This window comes from Manis javanica, chromosome 14 (genome assembly GCF_040802235.1).
Source record: "Manis javanica isolate MJ-LG chromosome 14, MJ_LKY, whole genome shotgun sequence".
Lineage (NCBI taxonomy): Eukaryota > Metazoa > Chordata > Mammalia > Pholidota > Manidae > Manis > Manis javanica.
The window spans coordinates 51729445-51750707 of NC_133169.1; the positions used below are offsets into that span (position 1 = coordinate 51729445).

Sequence of the window (21263 nt, forward strand, 5' to 3'; positions counted from 1 at the left end):
TGGGAATCTCCTCCCAAAAACATATATATTTTTAAAAATACAACAAATACAACTAATCCTAAAAGAGAGACCAGAAGACACAGGACAACAGCCAGACTACATCCACACATGTGAGAGCCCAGTGCCTGGTGAAAGAGGTAAGATACAACCCCCGGCCTGGCGGAACCTGAGCATGCCTCCCCCCAGCTCCCGGTGGGAGGAGAGGTGTAGGAGCGGGGAGGGAGCCCAGGACTGCTAAACACTCAGGCCCAGCCACCCGCACCAGAGCGCAGACACAGTGCATGCATGGAGGGCTGGAGACTGGGGAAACAGGGCAGCAAGACCTCTGAGCGGGTTAGGAAGCTGATGCCCCTGTGACAAAGAAAAGCGAGTGTTTTTTGAAAGTATTAAAGGGACAGGGATGTAACAGCTGGATGGAAACAACACAGGTCACAGCCCAGTGGCTGGAAATTACAGGGAAAACCGGGTGCACTAACCCCCTGGGCAACAACTTTGAGACCCCTCATGGAGGTAAACAGCCAAATAGCCCCCCGTCCATTACCCCTCTGGGTGCTGCGAAAGCAGAGAAGCAGCCTAAGGCAGGCCCTGCCCTCAGAAAGGGAGCTTCCTCCATACCGGCCGGGCAAGACACAAAGACCCAGTCTACATGCAATTACACAACACAAGCCACTAGGGGTCGCAGTTGTCCCAGTAAAGAAAGGCCAGTAGCAAGTGAAAGGTTGCCCCCCCCCCAGCTGACAGTCAATAGAATCTATCAACATGAAAAAGCAAAAAAATAGGGTCCAGACAAGACTAACCCAGACAGCTTTGGCATCTGCTGCATCTTCCCCTGAGAAGGAACCTGGGGAGATAGATTTAACCAGTCTTCCTGAAAAAGAATTCAAAACAAAAGTCATAACCATGCTGATGGACTTGCAGAGAAATATGCAAGAACTAAGGAAGGAGAATACAGAAATAAAACAAGCTCTGGAAGGACTTCAGAACAGAATGGACGAGATGCAAGAGATCATTAATGAACTAGAAAACAGAGAACAGGAATGCAGAGAAGTTGATGCAGAGAGAGATAAAAGGATCTCCAGGAATGAAAGAATTCTAAGAGAGCTGAGTGACCTATCGAAACGGAACAATATCCGCATTATAGGGGTACCAGAAGAAGAAGAGAGAGAAAAAGGGATAGAAAGTGTCTTTGAAGAAATAATTGCTGAAAACTTCCCCAAACTAGGGGAAGAAATGGCCTCTCAGACCACAGAGATACACAGAACTCCCATGACAAGGGATCCAAGGAGGGCAACACCAAGACACATAATAATTAAAATGGCAAAGATCAAAGACAAGGACAAAGTATTAAAGGCAGCCAGAGAGAAAAAAAAGGTTACCTACAAAGGAAAACCCATCAGGCTATCATCAGACTTCTCAACAGAAACACTACAGGCCAGAACAGAATGGCATGATATACTTAATGCAATGAAACAGGAGGGCCTTGAACCAAGACTACTGTATCCAGCACGAATATCATTTAAATATGAAGGAGGGATTAAACAATTCCCAGACAAGCAAAAGTTGATGGAATTAGCCTCCCACAAACCACCTCTACAGGGCATCCTACAGGGACTGCTCTAGATGGGAGCACTCCTAAAAAGAGCACAGAACAAAACACCCAACATATGAAGAAGGGAGGAGAAGGAATAAGAAGGGAGAAAAATAAAGAATCATCCGACCGTGTTTATAATAGCTCAACAAGTGAGTTAAGTTAGACAGTAAGATAGTAAAGAAGCTAACCCTGAACCTTTGGTAACCACAAACTTATAGCCTGCAATGGCAATTAGTACATACCATTCAATAATCACCCTAAATGTAAATGGACTGAATGCACCAATCAAAAGACACAGAGTAATAGAATGGGAAAAAAAGCAAGATCCATCCATATGCTGCTTACAAGAGACTCACCTCAAACCCAAAGACATGCACAGACTTAAAGTCAAGGGATGGAAAAAGATATTTCATGCAAACAAAAGAGAGAAGAAAGCAGGTGTTGCAATTCTGGTATAAGATAAAACAGATTTCAAAATAAAGAAAGTAACAAAAGATAAAGAAGGACATTACATAATGATAAAGGGCTCAGTCCAACAAGAGGATATAACCATTATAAATATATATGCACCCAATACAGGAGCACCAACATATGTGAAACAAATACTAACAGAACTAAAGGAGGAAATAGAATGCAATGCATTCATTCTAGGAGACTTCAACACACCACTCACTTCAAAGGACAGATCCACCAGACAGAAAATAAGTAAGTACATAGAGGCACTGAACAACACACTAGAATAGATGGACCTAATAGACATCTACAGAACTCTACATCCAAAAGCAACAGGATACACGTTCTTCTCAAATGCACATGGAACATTCTCCAGAATAGACCACATACTAGGCCACAAAAAGAGCCTCAGTAAATTCCAAAAGATTGAAATCCTACCAACCAACTTTTCAGACCTCAAAGGCATAAAACTAGAAATAAATTGTACAAAGAAAGCAAAAAGGCTCACAAACACATGGAGGCTTAACAACACGCTCCTAAATAATCAATGGGTCAATGACCAAATCAAAATGGAGATCCAGCAATATATGGAAACAAATGACAACAACAACACAAAGCCCCAACTACTGTGGGACACAGCAAAAGCAGTCTTAAGAGGAAAGTATATAGCAATCGAGGCATATTTAAAAAAGGAAGAACAATCCCAAATGAATGGTCTAATGTCACAAATATCGAAATTGGAAAAAGAAGAACAAATGAGGCCTAAGGTCAGCAGAAGGAGGGACATAATAAAGATCAGAGAAGAAATAAATAAAATTGAGAAGAATAAAACAATAGCAAAAATCAATGAAACCAAGAGCTGGTTCTTCGAGAAAATAAACAAAAAGATAAGCCTCTAGCCAGACTTATTAAGAGGAAAAGAGAGTCAAAACAAATCAACAAAATCAGAAACAAGAAAGGAAAAATCACGACGGACCCCACAGAAATACAAAGAATTATTAGAGAGTACTATGAAAACCTATATGCTAACAAGCTGGGAAACCTAGGAGAAATGGACAACTTCCTAGAAAAATACAACCTTCCAAGACTGACCCAGAAAGAAACAGAAAATCTAAACAAACCAATTACCAGCAACGAAATTGAAGCGGTAATCAAAAAACCACCAAAGAACAAAACCCCCGGGCCAGATGGATTCACCTCACAATTTTATCAGACATACAGGGAAGACATAATACCCATTCTCCTTAAAGTTTTCCAAAAGATAGAAGAGGAGGGGATACTCCCAAACTCATTCTATGAAGCCAAGATCACCCTAATACCAAAACCAGGCAAAGACCCCACCAAAAAAGAAAACTACAGACCAATATCCCTGATGAACATAGATGCAAAAATACTCAACAAAATATTAGCAAATCGAATTCAAAAATACATCAAAAGGATAGTACACCATGACCAAGTGGGATTCATCCCAGGGATGCAAGGATGGTACAACACTCGAAAGTCCATCAACATCATCCACCACATTAACAAAAAGAAAGACAAAAACCACATGATCATCTCTATAGAGGCTGAAAAAGCATTTGACAAAGTTCAACATCCATTCATGATAAAAACTCTCAGCAAAATGGGAATAGAGGGCAAGTACCTCAACATAATAAAGTCCATTTATGATACACCCACAGCCAACATTATATTGAACAGCGAGAAGCTGAAAGATTTTCCTCTGAGATCGGGAACAAGACACGGATGCCCACTCTCCCCACTGTTATTTAACATAGTACTGGAGGTCCTAGCCACGGCAATCAGACAAAACAAAAAAAATACAAGGAATCCAGATTGGTAAAGAAGAAGTTAAACTGTCACTATTTGCAGATGACATGATACTGTACATAAAAAACCCTAAAGACTCCACCCCAAAACTACTAGAACTGATATTGGAATATAGCAAAGTTGCAGGATACAAAATTAACACACAGAAATCTGTGGCTTTCCTATACGCTAACAATGAACCAACAGAAAGAGGAATCAGGAAAACAATTCCATTCACCATTGCATCAAAAAGAATAAAATACCTAGGAATAAACCTAACCAAAGAAGTGAAAGACTAATATTCTGACAACTACAAGTCACTCTTAAGAGAAATTATAGGGGACACTAACAAATGGAAACTCATCCATGCTCATGGCTAGGAGGAATTAATATCGTCAAAATGGCCATCCTGCCCAAAGCAATATGCAGATTTGATGCAATCCCTATGAAACTACCAGCAACATTCTTCAATGAACTGGAACAAATAATTCAAAAATTCATATGGAAACACCAAAGACCCTGAATAGGCAAAGCAATCCTGAGAAAGAAGAATAAAGTAGGGGAGATCTCACTCCCCAACTTCAAGCTATACTATAAAGCCATAGTAATCAAGACAATTTGGTACTGGCACAAGAACAGAGCCATAGACCAATGGAACAGACTAGAGAATCCAGACATTAACCCAGACATATATGGTCAATTATTTATTTGATAAAGGAGCCATGGACATACAATGGCAAAATGACAGTCTCTTCAACAGATGGTGCTGGCAAAACTGGACAGCTACATGTAGGAGAATGAAACTGGCCTATTGTCTAACCCCATATACAAAAGTAAACTCAAAATGGATCAAAGACCTGAATGTAAGTCATGAAACCATTAAACTCTTGGAAAAAAACATAGGCAAAAACCTCTTAGACATAAACATGAGTGACCTCTTCTTGAACATATCTCCCCGGACAAGGAAAACAGCAGCAAAAATGAACAAGTGGAACCATATTAAGCTGAAAAGCTTCTGTACAGCGAAAGACACCATCAATAGAACAAAAAGGAACCCTACAGTATGGGAGAATATATTTGAAAATGACAGATCCGATAAAGGCTTGACGTCCAGAATATATAAAGAGCTCACACGCCTCAACAAACAAAAAACAAATAACCCAATTAAAAAATGGGCATAGGAACTGAACAGACAGTTCTCCAAAAAAGAAATACAGATGGCCAAGAGACACATGAAAAGATGCTCCACATCGCTAATTATCAGAGAAATGCAAATTAAAACTACAATGAGGTATCACCTCACACCAGTAAGGATGGCTGCCATCCAAAAGACAAACAACAACAAATGTTGGCGAGGCTGTGGAGAAAGGGGAACCCTCCTACACTGCTGGTGGGAATGTAAATTAGTTCAACCATTGGGGAAAGCAGTAAGGAGGTACATCAAAATGCTCAAAACAGACTTACAATTTGACCCAGGAATTCCACTCCTACGAATTTACCCTAAGAACACAGCAATCAATTTTGAGAAAGACAGATGCACCCCTTTGTTTATCACAGCACTATTTACAATAGCCAAGAATTGGAAGCAACCTAAATGTCCATCAATAGATGAATGGATAAAGAAGATGTGGTATATATACAGAATGGAATACTACTCAGCCATAAGAAAAGGGCAAATCCTACAATTGGCAGCAACATGGATGGAGCTGGTGGGTATTATGCTCAGTGAAATAAGCCAAGCGGAGAAAGAGAAATACCAAATGATTTCACTCATCTGTGGAGTATAAGAACAAAGGAAAAACTGAAGGAACAAAACAGCAGCAGAATCACAGAACCCAAGAATGGACTAACAGGTACCAAAGGGAAAGGGACTGGGGAGGATGGGTGGGTAGGGAGGGATAAGGGGGGCGAAGAAGAAGGGGGATATTAAGATTAGCATGCATGGGGGGGTGGGAGAAAGGGGAGGGCTGTACAACACAGAGAAGCCAAGTAGTGATTCTACAACATTATGCTATGCTGATGGACAGTGACTGTAAAGGGGTTTGTGGGGGGGACCTGGTATAGGGGAGAGCCTAGTAAACATAATATTCTTCATGTAATTGTAGATTAATGATAACAAAAAAAAAGAAAGAAAAGGGGGAGTACTCCATGATAGAATAAAACTGACTGTAAATCAACGATTAATGCATGCTTTAAATATCCTTAATTTTGATCACTGAAAGGGTGTCTGATGATCGGCTATGGAAGTACATTTTTCTGATAATATTCCTTTCTCTTAAGAAAAAAAAAAAGCAGTTTCTGTGTGGTGACCTCCAATGAGTTCTACACAATGGTATAAAGGGCATATCAAAGTGTAGGCAAAGGGTCTTTTTGTGTTTATACAGAGGATCAAAGCCTAATTTGGCTACCCAGAAAATGAACTAAGATACGATATGAAGAAGAACTTCCAACATCAGCACTCTCTGGAAGACTCATACCAGAAGATGATCATCAAAAAAACCTCAACAAAGATCCAGGCGCTGCTACAGCTGTAGCTGCATTCATCCCACCAGTTCCTGGACTTGCCATTGGAATGAAGAAGGAGATATCTAAGCTGGCCTGTGCATACAGTAAAACAACAAATTTGACTGGATTTATACTGTTGGAACTCAACCAAGAATTAGGAGAAGTGCAAGTTGTAATGCTCCAAAATCTTACAACTACAGACTATCTACTGTTAAAAGAACATATGGGATGTGAACAGTCCCCAGGAATGGGTTGTTTTAATTTGTCTGATTTCTCTCAGACTGTTCAAGTTCAGTTGGACAATATCCACCATATCATAGATAAGTTTTCACAAATGCCTAAGGTGCCTAACTGGTTTTCTTGGTTTCACTGGAGATGGCTGGTAATTATAGGTCTGCTTTGGTTATGTAACTGTACTACTATTATGTTAATGTGTGTGCGCAATTTAATTAGTAGTTTAAAACCTGTACATGCTGAAGTTACTCTACAAGAATATATGTCAAAGAAATAATCAATCTTCCCATGTTTTCTTCCGCCTGCTACTTCTATAGCTTTTCTTCTTCCTTCCTAATTACAACCCTTAAATAGAATTTGTGCCTCATATAGAATTTACTGAGTATTATAATTCCTCCAAGTGGTAAAGATACCTCAAGACAAATGCTGGACATAGAAGCCACAGGGCATAAATATGCAAAGAAGTAAAAAGCTAACCTTTTCAAACAATATGGCTTCTCTCTCACTTACCAACTTTACATCTCCCTGTATGGCCCCGGAAGATGACTGGTTAGCCAGAGACGGGTAAGATTCCTCAAGGGAAGAACAACCTAAGACAGGCACAGTCGCAGGGGTGCCATCGGGTGAGAAATTGGGGATCAACAGAGGTGAGGCTTAGAACCTCACCCCCCTGTTCTGAGAGAAATCTTCTGCATCCGTGGATGCTTTATTGCCTTTGTCTAGCTTGGATTAACACATAGTCTACAGGCACACACCTGATCATCTACATTTGCTCTTTTACAATGCTAAACTATGTTTTCTACCTTTATCTTGCATGTACCTACCACTTCAGCATTTTATTAAAAATAATAATAAAGAGAGAAATGTGGTATCCACATATAAATCAAGTATAAAAATCAAACAAATATTCATATTTGAACTGATTGTTTATAGTTGATAATGCGTGATCAAAACCGAAAGTTTCTGTGATGACTGCCCTTGTACTGTTCACCATGTAACTTATTCACTATGTAAGAATTTGTTCTCCATGTAAGAACTTGTTCGTTATGCTTCAGAAGATTGGAGACTGATGAAAATTAGGCTTGGTGTGGTTTAATGATTGTTCATTGAGCATTGACTCCCCTATACAGAATTTTGTTGTTGTTAACAACCATTTGATCAATAAATATGAGAGATGCCCTCTCAAAAAAAAAACAATAATAATTATCTTGTTTACTTGTATTAGTTTCTTAGAGCTACAGTAACAAAGTACCACAAGCTACGTCGTTCTTAAAAAAAGCAACAGAGATTTATTCTCTTAGAGTTCTAGTTCTGGAAGTCTGAAATTGAGGTGTAATAAGATTGTGTTCTCTCTGAAGCCTCCCTCTGATTGGGAGGAATGTTTCTTGCCTTTTCTACCTTCTGTTAGCACCAGGCATTCTTGACTTGTGTCAGCACAACTCCAGTCTCTGCCTGTAATTATATGGCTCTCTTCCCTCTGTGTCCATGTCTCTGTCTTCATATGGCCCAAGTCTCCTTGTGTGTCTTTGTGTCCAAATTTTCCTCCTTTTGTAAGAATACCAGTCATATTAGACTAAGACCCTCCCTAATGACCTCATGTTAACGAGTAAATCTGCAAATACCCTATTTCCACATAAAGTATTCACAAGTCCTGAGGGTTAGGACTTCAACATGTCTTTTGTTGGGAGGACAAAATTCAACCCAAAACACTTGTTCTCTTATTTTTTCTGATTAATGAATCCTAGGCTCTTCACCAGTGATCCATATGGCCTCTCTAGATCATCAGTTGTATCAAATTTTTTTATGAATTTAGTTCTCTATAAAAGTCTCTCCTGGAGTCTTCTGACTTCTAATGTCCAGTGAATAGTTGTCACCCTGGGATCTACCTACAGTATCATCTTGGAAATGCACTTTGCTTTTCTTTTGGTTTGGATCTCCTGTTTCTCCTATCCCATAGCTTTCTCTTTCTGCCTTATTTTGGTGAAGCTAAACATCCATCGAATTCCTGAGAAAGTGACACTGAAAGAAGAGGGGATGCGAACTCAACCGTCTAAGCAGGTTTATTGCTGAACCTGAGAGTGGCCCCTCTGTCCTGGCCAGGAGAACAAAGGAAAGAGAGTCTCTAACAGGTCAAGAGGCTTTTTATGGCCAGGGCTTTGGCGGGCTCTTTGAGGGGAGGGGTCAGGGGAAAGGTGGCCTTGTGGTTTGCTGACGTGTCCTCTGGAGAATGCTTGTAGCCTAGGTAAGATAACACCTAGTTCTCTCTGAGAAGGTGGGAGGGTTTATTTAAAAGGTGGTATTCAGGTCCGGATTCTATCAAACATGATTATAGAAATTATTTAAGACCTTTAATGACTGAAATGTTTTTATTCCTTTCCTATATATAAGAACAATAGTTTAAGCTAGTTAGAGAATTGCTGGTTGGAAATGATATTCTTTAGAATTTTTCCAGCTTTATTTATTATAACTTTATTATAGGAATAACTTACAGTGTGGATTTGAGAAGCATAGTGATTCCTTGCTTTTATTAATGACCAACTTTTTCTCTGGAAGCTAGAGGATCCTTTCCTTATCCTCAGTGTTCTTAAATTTCATGAAGATGTGTCTTGGTATGGGTCTTTTTCTATGTATGTGCTAGATTCTTTTAATCTGTTAACATATGCACTTTGGTTCTGGGAAATTTTTTCTAATTATTTCATTGATAATCTCTACTTTTTTTCTCTCCTTTTTCTGGAATATCTATTATTTAAACAGTGTACTCCCTACACAGTTGCACTCATCATCTTATTCTTTAAAAAATTTCTTTAATCTTTTCTACTCTCTGAAAGATTCTCTCAATTTTATCTTTGAAATCTTATACTGATGATTCTACATTGATGCTATAATATTTTTTAATGTACAAGAGCTCCTATCTCTGGGTGCCCTTTTACTAAATCACGTTTGTTTCTTGGCTGCCAGATCTTCTAATTGTAGTTAGTTAGTCTTGATGTCTTCTTTTACTACTGTAGTCTCTATTTCTCCAAGGCCCACCCTTCTTTTCTTTCTTCCCTTCCCCTTCCTTCCTCCCTCCCTTCCTCCCTTCTTTCCTTCCTGTCTCTATCTGTTGTACTAATTACTCTACTATCTACTCATATTTAAGATTGTGGATCTAAAAAGCTGATTGGACCCTCTTGCTCCTAGTTAGGCCATGTCAATTATGAAGTTCATTGTATGGCTGAGCCTTTTACTTGTATTAGCAACATCAGATTATTGCTTCTGGGCTGCTGGGAACAGAATCTTTTAATCTCTTGCCTGGAAGATAAAGGCCTCTTTGGGCTGGGAGTCACAGCATTACTTATTTTTAGAACAACACCTTCCCCTTCAACTGTCAGAAGTACTTCATAGAGAAAACCATCTGTTGTACCCCTTTTCACAGAAAAATTCTCCAGTCTTTTGCTTGAGGTGGGAGAGCAGTTACAAGAAGTGGGAGAGTAGACCTGGGAATCTGACTGCTTTCTCTTTATAGAAGTACATCATTCATATAAAAGAGAGTATGCATTATTTAAAGAAGAAAAATAGATGAACACCCTGGTGCCCACCATGCAAACAATGAAATAGAACATTACAAATACCATCTCCCCCAAAAAACCAATGGGCCTCACTTTGATTCCATTTACTCTCTCTCATAGGTAACTATTATCCTGAGCTTTGTGTCATTCATTCCTCTACTTTTCTTTTTCTTTTTTAGTAAATCCTTTTTTCAGTAAAGATGTTACTTCTAGAAAATAAAAACACAAACCTCAGGATAATGTTATATCTCCTCATTCATTTAGGTGTAATATTTTCTAAAAAAGAGTTTTATCATTTTAACCAGAATGCTCTTGCATTTTTTTGTTAGACATATTCCTAAATACTTATATTATTGGATGCTATTATGAATTACATCTTTTTATAAATTATATTTTCTAACTTTTTGTTAATGTAGCTGTTGAAATACACTTGATTTGTATATATTTGTGTATAGCCAGAACACTGCTAAATCTTATTAATTCTAATATGTGTCTGTAGATTCTTTTGGATTCTCTGTGTAGACAATCTATTATCTGTGGGTAATAACAATTTTGTTTCTTCTATGTGAATTGTATCTTTTTGTCCTGGATAAGACCTCCAGTACAACATATTTCTTCTTTGGAATCTTAAGGGAAATTGTTTTCAAAGTTTACCTGTTAAGATTAAACTTGTTTAAATCATTTTATAAATAACTTGTACTAAGTGGAATAAGCTGTAGTAACAAAGAAATCAAAAAATTTAGCAGATAAAACAATAAAGGTTCAGTTTTTATTCATGTTATACATTCATTGGGTTGACTGAAGGTCTACTCATTATAGCTGACAGAGCAGCTACCATTTTGAATGTTGCTAGAAACTATGCCAATGAAAAAGAGAAACTATGCCAATGAAAAAGAGAAACCTCTTACACTGGCAATGAAACATTCCAGCCTGGAAGTGATATTCATTACTTCTGCTCAAAATTCATTGGCCAGAAAAAGTTACATGGCCTTAGTGAACTACAAGGGCAACACAAAGTACATCTTCAAAAATAAACCTCCAAAATCTTTGAAAAACAATACTCAGGACCACCAACATCCTTTATTAGTTTGAGAACGTGGCTATTTCTAGTTTGCTATATTGTGAATATGATTTTTATTAATTTTTTTTTCCTGCATCTATTGGTACTTACTACTGTGTTGACAGCCATTTTTCTCTCTACTCTTTAGGTATCATTCCACTGTCTTCCGACTTCCATGCTGCTATTGCAACTCTTCTGTTAGCCTAATTTTCACTTCCTTGTAAACTAAGTATATCCAGAAAATGGTTAATTCAGCATACCTGCAGATTCTCCTGGTTGCCAGGACTATCTTGTGGAAGATGACCTCTGACCCTCTGGAGTATGCTAATTAGAGTGTTTATTTAAGACTTGAGCCATTCCAGATAGTTTATGCTAACAACATGATTTATGGTAAACACTTGTTTTTGATGCTTGAGGTTTTGGGCCACCTTGTATCAATTTGACCTCTGGGGGACTGGAATCTGGGAAAAGATTTACTGAGCTTCCCTGGTTGGCAACACTTTACACATGCAGAATTAAATACCATCCATCTGACTTAACTGGGAGAGAACAAGGGGAAGCTTGTCCTCCTGGATTCAGCTTCATGTGCCTTCTCCTGGACCCCACCCTATGTGTCTTTTCCCTTTGTTGATTTAATCTGTGTCCTTTTGCTATCATAAACCCTAATTGTGAGTACAGTAGCTTTTCTGAATCCTGTGATTCCTTCTAGCAATCATAGAGCATGAGGCTGGTCTTGGGACTACTGTATCTTTTCTTTTTGGCTTAAGTTCCCCTTATCTTGGGTATGCTATGATTTCACTGGAATGTGTATATAATGGATTAGTAGTTTTGTTTGCTGTTCTTTTTTAATTCTAATTTTGCTTGAGATCTTAGGCTTCCTGAACCTGTAGACTCATGTCTCTCATCAGTTGGGAAATTTTTCAGCTATTATCTGTTTATTCTTTCTGACATGGTAATTAGTATATGTTAGGCCTGTTTCTATCCATATCTTTCTGCCTCTATTTAATATTTTTCACTTTATTTTTGTTGTCTGGATAATATCTTCTGTGGTTCTCTCTTCAGCTGTCTATACTTTGCTACTTAAGCCTTCTATTGAATTTTTTATTTCAACAATTTTATTTTTCATTTCAAGAATTTATAGGTGTTTCTTTCTCAGATCTGCTTTTCATCCCTGATAATCACTTGTTGATTGCTCATCGTTAAGATTTCAGTTGTCAGTTCTTTAATCATTTCATGAATTGTTATTCTGTTCTGATTTGGCAATTCTAATATCTGATGTTCTGGGAGCTTAAATGCATTATTGACATTCCTGTACAGTCTTACACCTGGTAGGTTGATGTCTCATGAGTCTGGTACTTCCTTTATTATTGTAATAATGAAATTATAGAGGAGGTAAAATGTATTTTGTCCATTGTTTCTGCTTGGAACTGTTCTGAGCTGAATCATGACAACAACTCTGACCCTGATCATTTAATTTCTTGCTCTGATTTGATAAGAATCCTATGGGCCTAAATTGGAGATCCCATACTCCTAAGAGGATTTATATTTGTTTCTACTGCAACACTTATAACTATGATTGGGTATCAATTTAGGAGGCCATTTTATCCCCTGTAAGGATTTTGGCTTAGTGCCAGAATCTCAGGTTCAGCATTCCTTTCTTCCTGCTGGCCCATTTACAGTGTCCGAGCTAGCAGTCACTGTGTCCAGGGGTATCAAATATGTTGGTTGGCTAGGCTGGGTCTTATGGCTATCTTGGTGCTCAGAAATATTATCAGTTCCTCGTGATCCATAAGAAAGGGGTGGTGTGCAGGCTCATAGAATTAATAGATTCTCCCAAGAAAACTGGTATGATTCCGTACCAGAGTATGAAAAGTGAATGCTGAGTAGGAAAATAGCAGATGTCTACCACAAAGGATAAGAATTCTCTAGTAGAAGACGTTTCTCTATAGGTTTTATTTAAAATGTGTGGAGCTTTTAATAAATACATATTTTTACTTCTGAGTTCTAAGAAACAAGGTATATCACTTTTGAAACAGTGGTATTTCTTCTATGAGTGTCTGATGGGAAACTGTCAAAATTAACTGAGTTGGGAAATCTAGTGTTTGACTCAGACTTAAATTTAAATTTGTGTTTTAATTCAGTAAATCATGTGAACTTTTCCACTTTGGAGTGCTTGTATCTCAATTCTACCATACTTTTTCCTCTGGCCCTAAATAAATTACCCTGCCTCTCAGAAACTAAGTTTACAAATGGGGATAATCTGCCTTGTCTGGTTCTTGTGAGTATTAAATAAGCAAATGTTTTAAAACTAATTAGTGTCTGGAGTGGAGTAAACATTTCATAAATGCTCTCTGTTGTTAATATCTATGAAATATATTGAGACTATTTGCCTTTGATATCAAATAACATATAAATATAGTATCTGGAAAAATTGTACAATATCTGCTTTTCTTTTTTTTAGGTCCCTTCAAATTCTTCAGAAATATGTTGTATTATTAGAGCATCACCAGGAACTAGAAAAGTAAAAAGTAAAGGTATTACTTTAAAAAAGAAGAAATATTCTCCTCCTAAAGATATTCCTCAAGGTACTGTACTATGAATAGAGAACCTAATTTTTGGAAGATATAAGACATTTTTTCATTGTAAATACTTATGTACATAGGAAATTCAGTAATATATTTTGAGAGTTCATGTACTAAGTGGAAATGGTAAAATTATGAAGAGTTTAGTCAGGTTGTAGAACCTGATAAAAAACTTTTTGGAAGTTAAAAACTTCTTTTAAAAAATTAACTTATGTCATTGATTCAAAATATATTTATCTAGGATACTTCCTCTTATATTTTGAAATTTAGTGTTGTTGGGTTTCATTTTTAGTAGCACTCTTTTTAAAGATGTGGAGATATTTTTCCATTCACTAACTTTGGTTGAGCACTTCCTCTGGGAAAGGCACTGAACTAAGTACCTTATTATACCTCATTTCTTTCTTACTGTGACTTTATGATAGACAGGATGTGTTCTGTTATCCTCATTTTATATATTAAGACTCTGAGGCTTAAAGTAGTATGCAATTTGTCCAGGATTCTATTGTTACCAAGTGATAGAGAAAAATTCAATCCTTCAAGGCTTCTAACTAAACCCCAAGTTTAGTTTTTCTGTATTTCTCTCACTGCATATCAGGCAGAATGTCTAATTACTCAGTGGAGCTTGGGAACCTTTTGTGAGTAAGCAGGCAATGAGGCAGTTGAAATTTAAAAGATTATGTATAACTTCAGTCCAACCAAGCTGTTTGCTCTTGATCCTTGTTTGCATTTCCTCCACAGAGCCTGCCCTGAGCATTCCCTAAGTCCACAGAGATCTTTTTCTTTTTTGATGAGTTCCTTTAATTCAAGGCTACTCATTTAACACTCAACAATATACTACTACCTGACATAGTTTACAGTGCTGACTCTTCATATTCCTTATGTCATGAAGTTTTCAAGGACAGAGGCTACATAATAAACTTCTTTCTATATCTGTGATATCATCAGTGTAACAGTAGTTAATAGTAGATACTATATCATTCAGGGTTCTACAAAAGAAAGGGAACTAGTAGGATGCATATATACACATATATGTATATGTATACGTGTGTGTGTGTGTGTGTATATATGTAAAGAGATTTGTTTCAAGGAATTATGCAGTTGTACTGACTGGATGAAAACTGTAGGGCAAGGCTGCAAACTCTTGGGTGGCAGCTGGTAATGGGGTCCTTGGGAAGAAATTTCTTTTTCCTCAGCAAAACCTCAGTTTTGCTCTTTAGGCCTTTCAACTGATTGGATGAGGCCCACCCACATCCTCAAGGATAATCTTTACTTGAAGTCAATTATTATAGATATTAATCACATCTACAAAATACCTTCACAGCAATGCCAAGACTAGTATTTAATTTAACTGGGCAATATAACCTAGCCAAGTTAACACATACAACTAACCATCACAGTCCACACCATGTAACTATACATTCATATACATCACCTTAAACCATATTTGATCTCCTAATAAAAGCAATAACAAATTCACACATTTGCCTAACATAGTACAATTGTTCTACATACAACAAAAATGTGCTTTCTCTCCAGAAGAGGATGCAAAGTCCTTTTTCTTATTGAAATGTAGTTGATGTGTATGATTTCTCAGTGATTTCCTGCAGTATTGGTTCCTCCCTTGACATTGGGAGGCAGTAACTCCCATCCAGGGAATTCTCAATAAATTTCTGTTACTCAAGCTGAAAAAAAAAGAAATTTAGTTGATATACCATATTATATTGGCTTCAGGTATATAGTATAGTGATTTGAAAGTTATCTACAGTATTAAATGCTCACCCCAAAAAGTGTAGTTACTATCTCTCAACATACAAAGATACTATATTGACAAAGATATATTGATTATATTCCCTATGCTGTACTACCATCCCCGTGACTAACCTATATTATGATTGAGAATTTTTGTGCTCTTTTATACCCATTACACCCCCGCCCACCCACCTCAACCCCTCCATGGTAACCACCAGTCACTTCTTACTGTCCATGAGTCTACTGCTATTTTGTTCATTTTGTTTTGTTTTTGTATTCCACAAATAAATGAAATCATATGGTATTTGATTTGTTGTTCTCCACCTGGCTTATTTCACTTACTGTAATACCCTCTAGGTCCATCCATGTTGTCACAAATGTCAGGATTTCTTTCTTTTTATGGCTAAATAATATTCCATTGTGTATATGTACCACATCTTCTTTATCCATTCATCTATTGATAGACACTTTGGTTGCTTCCATATCTTGGCTATTGTAAATAACGCAGCAATAAACATAGGGGTGCATATTTCTTTTCCAATCAGCAATTTTGTTTTCAGGTAAATTCCTAGAAGTGAAATTACTGGGTCAAATGGTATTTCTATTTTTTGTTTTTTGCGGAACCTTCATACTGTTTTCCACAGTGGCTACACCAATTGACATTCCCACCAACAGTTCACAAGGGTTTCCTTTTCTCCACATCCTCTCCAACACTTGTTATTTCTTGTCTTTTGGATAGTGGCCATTCTAACAGGTGTGAGATGATATTATGGTTTTAATTTGCATTTCCCTGATGACTAGTGATGTGGAACATCTCTTCATGTGCCTGCTGGCCATCTGTATTCCTTCTTTGGGAAAATGTCTGTTTGGGTCTTCTGTCCATTTTTTAATCAGGTTACTTGGGGTTTTTTTGGTGTTGAGGCATATGAGTTCTTCATGTATTTTGGATATTAGCCACTTATCAGAAAAATTGTTTAGAAATATATTTTCCCATATTATAGGTTGTTTTCTGTTGTATTGATGGTATCCTTTGCTGTACAGAAGCTTTTTAATTTGATGTAGTCCCATTTGTTCATTTTTTATTTTGTTTCCCTTGCCCAAGGAGATGTGTTCATACTTATGTTCAAGAGATTTTTGCCTATGTTTTCTTTTAAGAGTTTTAAGGTTTTATGTCTTACATTTAATTTAGGTCTTTGATCTATTTTCAATTTACTTTAGTGTATGGAGTTAGATAGTAACCCAGTTTCATTCTCTTACATGTAGCTGTTCAGTTTTCCAAACACCAGTTATTGAAGAGACTCTCTTTTACCCATTTTTATATTAATGGCTCCTTTATCATATCATATAAATTGACCATATACGTGTGGGTTTATATCTGGGCTCTCTGTTCTGTTCCATTGATCTATGGGTCTGTTCTTGTGCCAGTACCATACTGTTTTGATTACTGTGGTTTTGTAGTATAGCTTGAAGTCAGGGAGCATAATGCCCCCAGCTTTGTTCTTCTTTATCAGGATTGTTTTGGCTACTTGGAGTCTTTTGTGGTTTCATATGAATTTTAGGATTATTCGCTATAGTTCATTGCAATTTGCCAACAGTGTTTTGATAGGGATTGCACTGAATCTGTAAATTGCTTTGGACAGGATGGCCATTTTGACAATTTTAATTCTTCCTGTCCTCAAGCATGGGATACATTTCCATTTATTTGTATCTTCCTAATTTCTGTTATGAATGTCTTAAGAATGCAGGTCTTTCACCTTCTTCATTAGGTTTATTCCTAGGTATTTTATCTTTTTGATGCTACTGAAAATGGAATTGTTTTCCTGATTTCTATTTCTGCTAGTTCATTTTTAGTACATAGGAATGCAACATATTTCTGTGTATTAATTTTGTATGCTGCAACTTTGCTGAATCCAGTTATTAGTTCTAATAGTTTTTGTTGGAATCTTTAGGGTTTTCTATGTATAGTATTGTGTCATCTGCAAATAGTGACAGTTTTACCTCTCTTACCAATTTGGATGCCCTTTGTTTCTCTTCTTATCTGATTGTTGTGGCTAAACTTCTAGTACTATTTGAATAAAAGTGGTGAGAGTGGATATCTTTGTCCTTTTCCTGATCTTAAAGGAAAAGCTTTTAGATTTTCACCATTGAGTATGACCTTAACTGTAGGTCTGTCATATATAGCCTTTATTATGCTGAAGTATGTTCTCTTTATGCCCACTTTGTTGAGAGTATTCAGCATGAATGAATGTTGAGCTTTGTCAGGTGCTTTTTCTGCATCTATTTAGAGGAACATATAGTTTTTATCCTTTGTTTGGTTAATGTTGATTTATTTGTGGATATTGTACCATCCTTGCATTCCCAGAATAAATTCCACTTGGTCCTGATAAATGATCTTTTGATGTAATTTTTTAATCTTGTTTGCTAGCATTTTGTTGAGGATTTTTGCATTTATGTTCTTCAGGGATATTGGTCTGTAATTTCCTTTTATTGTAACATCTTTGTCTGATTTTCATATTAGAGTAATGCTGGTCATGTAGAATGAGTTTGAAAGTATTCCCTCCTCTTCTATTTTTTGGAATACTTTAAGAAGGAAAGTATTAGTTCTTCTTTAAATGTTTGGTAGAATTCACCTGTGAAGGATTTGGTCCTTGACTGTTGTTTGTTGGGAGCTTTTTGATTACTGATTCAATTTTGTTAGTAATCAATCTGTTCAGATTTCTTTTTCTTCCTGGGTCAGTCTTGGAAGATTGTATTTCTAGAAATTTATGCATTTCTTGTAGGCTGACTTTTTATTGGCATATAATATTTCATAGAATTCTATTATAATGCTTTAAGTTTCAGTAGTGTTAGTTGTAACCTCTTTTTTTTTCTTGCTAAGTCTGGCTTAAAGTTTGTTGACTTTATCTTTTCAAAGAACCAGCTCTTAGTTTCATTGATAGTTCCTATTGTTTTCTTAGTCTCTATTTCATTTATTTCTGCTGTGATCTCTGGTATGTCCCTCTTTCTACTAGCTTCAGTCTTTGTTCCTCTTTTTCTATGTTTAGTTGTAAGGTTAGATACAACCGGTTCTTTTTGTATTTTCTGTTGCTTTGTTGAAGTCCTCCCTGAGATTGTCTATTCTTTTCCCCAGTTCAGTGAACATCTTTATGACTATTACTTTGAATTCTTTATCAGGTAGATGGCTTATATCTGTATCAATTAGCACTTTTTTCTTGTGTTTTGTCTTGTTCTCTTGTTTGGAAATTGTTTTGTTTTGAGATTGTTCTTGTTTCTTGAGGTAGGACTGCATTGCTATGAACTTCCCTCTCAAAGCCAACCACTTTTGCTGCATCTCACAGGTTGTGAACCATTGTGTTTCTGTTTTCACTTGTTTCCATGTGTTGTTTGACTTCCTCTTTGATTTGTTCATTGATCCATTGACTATAAGCATGTTGTTTAGCCACCATGTGTTTGTGTTTTCTCCAGTTTTTTTTTCATGTAACTGATTACTAGTTTCATATCATTATGGTCAGAAAAGATTCTTTATACAATTTTAATTTTCTTATATTTATTACAACTTGGTTTGTGACCTAACATGTGATTCATCCTGGAGAACATTCCATGTGCCCTTGAGAAAATGTGTATTGGGCTAATTTGGGGTAGAATGTTCTTTATATATCTGTTAAGTCCGTCTGTTCTAATGTGTTGTTAAATGCCACTGTTACCTTACTGTTTTTCTATCTGGACGATCTATCTATTGATATAACTGGGGTGTTAAGTCTACTAATATTTTTGTGTTACTGTCCATTTCTCCCTTTACTAGTATTTATTTTGTATATTTAGGTGTTCCTATGTTGGGTACATACTTACAATTTTTATATCCTCTTGTTGGACTGATCCTTTCATCATTATTGAATGCCCTTTTTTAATCTGTTTTTACTTTCTTTGTTTTGAAGTCAATTTTGTCTTATTCAAGTATTGCTATTCCTGATTTTTTCTCACTTATATTTATATGGCATACCTTTATCCATCCCTTCACATTCAGTCTATATGTCTTTCGATTTGAAGTGAGTCTCTTATAGGCAGCATAAAGATGGGTCTTGTTTCTTTATCCATTGAGCCACCTTATGTCTTTGATTTGAGCATTTAGCCCACTTCCATTTAAAGTAATTATTGATAGGTATATAATTATTGCCAATTTATTAATTGTTTTCTGGTTGTTTTTGTAGTTTTTCCCTGTTCTTTTCTTCCTCTCATGCTCTCTTCCCTTCTGATTTGATGACTTTCTTTAGTGTTATGGTTGTATTCTTTTCTTTTTGTATTTCATGTATATAGTGTAGGCTTTTAGTTTGTGGTTATAATAAGGTTCACGTATAGCATCCTATATAATATATATACATATATAAAACAGTTTACATTATGTTGATAGTTAATTTAATTTTGAACACATTCTAAAAGTATTTTTAAAACTATTATTATTCCCCCTCCACACTTTATGTATATGCTATCCTAATTTACATATTTTTATTTGTATATCCCTAAACTAATTTTTGTGTATAATTGATTTTACTACTTTTGTCTTTTAAACTTCATACTTGCTTTGTAAGTGATTGGTCCACTACCTTTACTGTGGGTTTGTTTTCACTGATGAAAAATATTTAATATGAAAACACTTCTGTTTAAAGAAGTCCATTTAACATATCTTATACAGCCAGTATTGGTGATGAATTTTTGTAACATTTTTAATCTTTCCTTCAATTCTGAATGATAACCCTGCTGGATAGAGTATTCTTAGTTGTTGATTTTTTCCCTTTCAGTACCTTGAATATTTCATGATGTTCCCTTCTGCCCTTCTGGCATGTAAAACTTCTGCTGAAAAATCTGCTGGTAGCCTTTTGAGGTTTCTTTGTAGGTAACTATGTGCCTTTTTCTTATTACTTTTAAGATTCTCTCTTTATTTTTAATCTTTGTCATTTTAATTACTATATGTCTTGGTGTGGAGTACCTTGGGTTCATTTTGTTAGGGAATCTCTGTGCTTCCAGGACCTGGATGTATGTTTCTTTCCCCAGACTGGGGAAGTTTACAGCTATTATTTCTTCAAATAGACTTTCTACTACTTTCTCTCTCTATTCTCCTTCTGGAATCCCTATTATGCAAATCTTGTTTCATTTGATGTTGCCACAGAGCTCTCTTAGCATCTTCTCATTTTTGGAAATTCCTTTTTCTTTCTGTTCCTCAGCTTGGTTTTTCTTTACTGTCTTCCAGTTTGCTGATTCATTCTTATGTATCCTCTAATCTATTAATTCCCTCTATTGCATTTTTCATTTCAGGTATTGTATGCTTCAGTTCTGACTGGTTCTTTTTGTGTTTTCTATTGCTTTGTTGAAGTCCTGAGAACATCTATTCTTTTCCCCAGTTCAGTAAACTTGTTCATGACTATTACTTTGAATTCTTTATCAGGTAGATGGCTTATATCTGTATCAATTAGCACTTTTTCTGGTGTTTTGTCTTGTTTCTTTTGTTTGAAACATATTCCTTTGCCTGCTCATTTTGTCTGGTTCTCTGCATTTGTTTTTATTTATTAGATAGATCAGCTGTGTATCCTGGTCTTGAAAGTAGTGGCTTTATGTAGTAGGTCTGTGGTGCCCAGAAGTGCAAAACTCCCTGTTCACAAGAGCCAGATGCTCCAGGGGTATCCCTCACATGGGCTCTTCATGCCCTCCTGCTGTGGCTGAGCCATGACTGCTTTGGC

The 21263-nt window shown here is 36.5% G+C and overlaps 1 protein-coding gene across 1 annotated transcript in view; it reads left to right on the forward strand.

Moving 5' to 3' along the window:
• MEIKIN (meiotic kinetochore factor) overlaps positions 1-21263 on the forward strand; it is an 83268-nt gene that overhangs the window by 53808 nt on the left and 8197 nt on the right. Inside the window, exon 9 of the mRNA XM_073221620.1 lies at positions 13662-13785. Coding sequence (XP_073077721.1) covers positions 13662-13785 — 124 coding nt within the window. The remainder of the gene's footprint in view (positions 1-13661; positions 13786-21263) is intronic.